The sequence below is a fragment of the Sinocyclocheilus grahami genome, unplaced genomic scaffold, assembly GCF_001515645.1.
Source record: "Sinocyclocheilus grahami isolate Dianchi unplaced genomic scaffold, SAMN03320097.WGS_v1.1 scaffold225.1, whole genome shotgun sequence".
In the NCBI taxonomy this organism is placed as follows: Eukaryota; Metazoa; Chordata; class Actinopteri; order Cypriniformes; family Cyprinidae; genus Sinocyclocheilus; species Sinocyclocheilus grahami.
In genome coordinates this window covers 1,870,950-1,876,949 of record NW_015505404.1, presented here as the reverse complement: position 1 = coordinate 1,876,949, position 6,000 = coordinate 1,870,950, and the positions used below count along the sequence as shown (strand labels likewise).

The window sequence follows — 6,000 nt, the reverse complement described above, 5'->3', positions numbered from 1 at the left end:
GTTATATTATGCAGTGCAGTTAACGGCTGTTCAAAGTTCTTATGCAAATAAATTATTAGATTATCTTTTGTTGAAAAAAAGAAAAGAAAAGAAAAGTACATCGTTGTAGATACATGCAAACCCCGTGAAACTCTGGAATAAAATTATGACCGGAGTAAAGTTGCACTGACATCATCTTGGAAATGTTTGTTAAATAGCTCATTCTTGGATTTTTGCATTTGTTCTAATTTACTCGCAGTTCTTGCTCTACTTCGAATAAACAATCATCTTAGTTAGGATATATGATGAGAAAAGAAATAGATGGATGTTACGCCTTTAAGAGTTAAGAAACTTGAAACCTTGTTTGCGCAACAATCAGTGCAGCTCAGAGCCGCCAAAGTGTCTAGACTAGCACATGATGGTAGTCAGCCAATGGCTCCATCGCTCTCCTCGGGGGCCCTGTGTGTGTGCGTATGTGTGTGTGACAGGGGGAGAAAAAAAGGAAAAAGGGAGAGAAACAGAGAAAGAGAGAGAGATCTGGGTTGCAGTTTGACCAGGTCTGAACACTGAACCAGGAGCACACTATAAGTCCACGGATTGTTCATTTTCTGGCCCCGGCGCACGCACAAGGATATTTTGGGATCGCAAAAAAGAGTGCGCTGGAATAGTGGAAAACAACCGGAATGGTGAATTCTGTGAGGAATTGTCTGTGGATTTAATTCGCCGAGGAGCTTCATTCATGTCACCAGACCCGCTGTTGAAGAGTGGATTTGAACGTGTTTCAAAGTCCGAAAACATTTGAGAGCGTGCGACTAGAGTAGCATTTCGCGTGGGATTTTGACAACAAAAGTCTTTGTAGTTGAAACCCGTAGTGCATTTAAAATCTAAAAAGCATCGCACTGCAGCTCCACTTTCCAAACATTGATCTCATGTAGACTACTTGACAGCGTTCTTCTAAAATGAATGCGTTCCTGTGTAGCCTTGCGGGTGTTTGATGTTCTCTGTTTTTAATGCAATATAATATTGTGCCTTCAAAACTAATGTTGTGGTTTTGCCACCAATATACGGTGCTCGGCTGTGCACGCGCTGCACGGCATTCGTCCAACATTAATGTTGCACGAGCTCAGAAATAGTTTCAAATCGGTAAGATCTGAACGTAAATAACTCATCTAGAGTTTCAAGTTGTCGTATGTTCAGGACGAAACGCTCAGGTCTTGTGCGGCGACTCTGGAGAAGCCGTTTGATTCCAGATAAAGAGGGGAGCGATGAATATGGCAAAAGCGGCGAGGGGTCTCGAGACGATCTGCTTGGCTCCAACCCAGAGAAAATTCCCAAGACGGAGTTCAGACCGATGACCCCGAGCGGGTCGCCTGGCGTGGACTATGGGGAAGTGTGTACGAGGAATCCCACTGCGAGCAGCAGCGGTGGTGGCACCTCAGGGGGCGTCTTGGACCAAGATGGGGGTACGGTGTGTACGGTGGGAAGCCCTCGGTCTGTGCAGGACTGCGATTGTAGAACAGTCACTTGCTGTTTATTTAAAGATCGGGACCATCATTCTGGGTCTAGAAGCCCGGAGCGAGGCTCGTGCCAGCTCGTGCTGAGGAACATTGGCTCTTCCCGGGACCCCGGTCCTCTTGAGAGCCAGGAGACGAAACCTCGCTCCGTCATGGAGCAGGAGCTCAAGACTGCCACCTATTCGCTATTAAAAAGGCTAAAGGAGAAAACCTTGGATACTTTGTTGGAAGCCGTGGAGTCCAAAGGAGGGATGCCGAGCGACTGTGTGATGGTATCGCGGACCGAGCTGCTGTTAGGCGGCCACATGGCTCCTCCACAGCTGCTCATCTGTAAGCTTTACCGGTGGTCAGACCTGCAGCATACGGCCCAGCTTAAAGCGCTCTGTGAGTGCAAGAGCTTCGGAGCTCAGGACGGTCCGGTAGTGTGCTGCAATCCATATCATTATAGCCGACTCTGTGGGCCAGGTAAGCGAAGATCCCATTGACGGGTAGCCTATGTCTAAAACCTGAACTGACTAGATTTTCTCATTATTAGGCTTCGCTTTCAACCTGCTGTTATGCCAAAGGGCTTTCCTCAGGGTTCCCCTAACAGATGCATTGAAGCTTTGTTGTTACAGTGATTCATATAGCCTAGCCTACTACAGAATGCCATTGATAAAATGAGTGCAATAGCAAAGAAGAATTTCGACTTGCTATTCAGTGTGAAAAGAAATGCTGGTAGTAAAATGTAAGCAATTACGTTTCAGGGCTCTAAATAGCTTAAGTAATGACAACAGTGACTTAAAAAGGAGCAATTTTCACATTGTCCACAATGTAGCAGCCCTGTACTGTCCTGTTTTTATTTTCTGTTACTTCGTAATTTTCCATAACAGTTGCATTATCCAGGAAACTAGAAGTACAATACAAGCATAATAATTGCTTATAAAATGCATGGCGTTTTAAAAATGTATTTCATGCAGGTTTCTGAATTGACAGACAGTAGGCTACTATGTGTGACCTTGATTAAATTAGTTTGCTTATTTGATTAATTATCTGCTGGTAGCCTACATGGGTTATGTAGCTATTCTCCAAATGATTGTCTCTCAAATAGGCTAGTAGTACGGTTGAGACAGTCATTTTTATTTGATTTAGAAAATGTCATTAAAGTCTGATCTCATGTAAACACTGGCTGTGTGGCCTTAAAGATCTAAAAATCCAAGTCCAAGCAATTTAAGGAACGCAAGTATACGTTTTCATTCCGATATTTTCCTTAGTCAAATCATTAGCAATAATATAATATAGCCATCCGCTGGCTACTTTCCTCTCACAAGGCTCACAATGACCAATAGGCTACTTGTTAGTTTCTAAATTTCAGATGTTATTGGGATATGTTTAGTCTCAAACAACTCAAACGAGCAGATTAACTAGTTAAACCGCTCTTCACATGCTTTATTATCCCACAGATTGATGGACTAATGTAACGATTAGAATTCCTAGCATTCATATGATAGATTGACAATCCTTTGTGGAGGGCATTGGCAACCTGAGGCACTTGGCAAGCTATAAATCAGTTTTTCCATAATAAATCCTCGCATATTAAGAGATCATTTTAAATCAAAGGCTTCAAACTGACAATTACACTCGTTGCTCAGCGTTTTATTGGAGTTTCTCAGAGCAGAGACGCTTGAGGGAGACAGCAGCCCCTCTCTCTCCCCTCTGTTCTCTGTAGAGACACACATAGCTCTCAGGCGCTCATGCGTGTCCCCATGAAGATGGTATTTCTTTCATGCGATTTGAACAACAGAGCCCTCTCAATCTTCAAACTCCATGGTTTTGGCGGGTTTTTGCAAGGTTAATTTTCACTGATATTTTACTGATATAATTAAACTGATATTTTCAAAGATATCAGTTTCAAGTTGCGCTTTAAAAGTCACTTTTTTCCCTAGGAGGACCCCTCATGCTATTTAGGTGAAGGAGTGGCGGTAATATACAGTTTGCATACAACTGGCGCCAGACTGACTCGCTGTGTATCTGAGTGACTGAGTTTAGGATCCTGGCAATTACTGCCGCCACTCTTAAAGAGACAGTCCACATTATGCTTTTATTTTTTTCCCCCACGACCAAAAGGCGAGGTCATTACTTGTCCAGAGACTTTTTTACTTTGTGCCTTCGACCTTTTAATGCTTTCCTTTGTTACTAGACGAGTTTTTGCGCGTTGAAATTTCGAAAAACCTAATTATAACGGCCTATATACGTTGTTTTTGTATTAGTCCATCACTGGTGTCCATGCCATTAAATGGTGAATCATTTATAACCGCTTTGAGTTTTATTCAGCTTCAGAAAAATACAATTAAATATTTGTGTTTTCTTTTTAATCCAAGGTGTTGTTGTTTTAATCTACAATTTTTTTAAATGGTATTTGGTGTTTTGTTATTTTACAGAAAATAAATAGAAAATTATTTTATATAAAGTATTAAACTGAGCTGCTATTAAAAGATACGTTTGTGCATTTTGAGGTAACACGCAGCACCTACCTGTATAGGAAATAACCAGACCACCAAGATGGAATCTGCAGATTATTTTCTCCAGTGATTTTGAGAAAATAAATGTGTAAAAAAGAAAAAAATGTTTTTACTCATGGTGTTAAACATGGGAAAATGTGTTAACCAGAACTAAGAGTAGTACGCTCTTGTTGATATCTCAAAGCAGTATAAAATTTGTAAAAATATTAAACAACTGAATATGCAAGAAAGGAAATGTGTGGAACTTTGTAAATGGCAGGCATTTGAATTTTGCAGAAATCGGCCGCTTTCTGTGCAGTTTTGTGTATACAGATAGCATATGGACCTTCAGTATATAATACATACATTTTCTAGAGTGCTGTAGACACGATTGTACATATCATCTACATTGTGTTTTGTCATTAATATATTGCTCTTTTTGTGAGCCACAGACCCAACCTAGTCTGTCCAAATTAAATAATATATCTATATATAATTTCCCCTTTTTTCTATTCCAATTGTAATCATACTGCTGTTAAATTTTAGAGTCACCTCCTCCTCCATACTCAAGACTTTCCCCCAGCGAAGAACACAAGCCACTGGGTAAGTTTCACATACACGCTCTAATGTCATTGTAAATGATCATGTACATGCACATTCTGAGGGAACAGATGATGTGAGATCATTTACTGACAAATTTAATCAAATAATCTGTGTAACAAAATAACCTGGCCACAATAAATCAATGCCATCAGTTGTCACCCACTGGTTGAATCCCTGGCTTTACGGAGAGCCAAAGGGGAAGCAAAAAGTAAAACAACGTGAAGAATTTTAATGGTGGCAATTAGGCACAGTGACCAACTGAGAGCCAGTGGAGGCTGCAGCCAGTATCCGTTGGGTCCATTTTCAGCATGCCAATCTGGAGCTGGCCTGGGCTCGGCCCTGTCTGTTGTGAGGGGTGCTGGGACCTGGCACTGGGCTAGGATATCCTCTCGGTACCATAGCTCAACATCGGGCACACTGTTGACAGGAGGTGGTACCATCTGGAACTGATGCTTTGGTGGTTTGCAGCTCAGCCTGATAACTCATTTATTTGTTAGTAGGATTGGCTCAATATCAACATATCAGCTGTTGATACAGTACCAGTACCAATGAGATTTAACAATTCTTGACAGCAAAGCAAAATATATTAATTAACACGCTTCTATGTAAAAAAAAAAAAAAGTATATAAAGTACCATTCAACGCTTGGGGTCGGTAGGATTTATTTAGAAAAAAGTCTCTTATGCACAGTTGCGCACCAAGGCTGCATTTATGTGAATAAAAGTAATATTATAAATATTATAACAATTTAAAATAACTGTTTTCTGGTTTTGTCTGTTTTCTGTATTTGACATGTTTATTCGTTGCTTTGATGGCAAAGGTGAATTTTCAGCAGCCAACACTCCAGTCTTCAGTGTCATATGGTCCTTCAGAAATCATTGTAATTTTCTGATTTGGCGCTCAAGAAACATTAGAAAATTTATATTTATGTTAAAACCATGATATTTCTTTTTTTTCCCCAGAATTTTTAAGAATCAAAAGTTCACAAGAACAGCATTTATTTTAAATAGAAATATTTTGTAACACTGTAAATGAATAAAGTATTAAAAATCTTAATGACCCCAAACTTTTGAAGGGTAATGCAGGTATTTATATAATAGAAAACTATGGCATGTTGCTTGGTAGCCGTGCGTTTAACATTCCTAGTTGTATCATCAAATTAAAAATGGATCAAAAATTACATTTCTAACCAGATGACATCAATTATCTCCTCAGATCTGTCAGATTCCACACTGTCTTACACTGAAACAGAGGCTGCCAGCTTGCCTAACGTCACCCAAGGGGAATTCTCAGGTGAGTTTAAAATATATCTGCTCTAAATTGTTGAGTTGCTCTGTTTTAATTCAGTTTGTTTGGAGTCTTCGTGTCAGCATGGCCTGTTATACCAATGTCAGACTTGTTGCTGTTTTTTCCAGTCCCGGAGAG

General features: G+C 40.3%; 1 protein-coding gene across 1 annotated transcript in view; it reads left to right on the top strand.

Moving 5' to 3' along the window:
- Positions 1 to 473: 473 nt before the first annotated feature.
- The window catches only part of LOC107596967 (mothers against decapentaplegic homolog 6-like), a 28,346-nt gene continuing 22,819 nt past the window's right edge, over positions 474 to 6,000 (top strand). Inside the window, exons 1-3 of the mRNA XM_016287844.1 lie at positions 474 to 1,958; positions 4,520 to 4,576; positions 5,791 to 5,868. Coding sequence (XP_016143330.1) covers positions 1,169 to 1,958; positions 4,520 to 4,576; positions 5,791 to 5,868 — 925 coding nt within the window. The 5' untranslated portion in view covers positions 474 to 1,168. The remainder of the gene's footprint in view (positions 1,959 to 4,519; positions 4,577 to 5,790; positions 5,869 to 6,000) is intronic.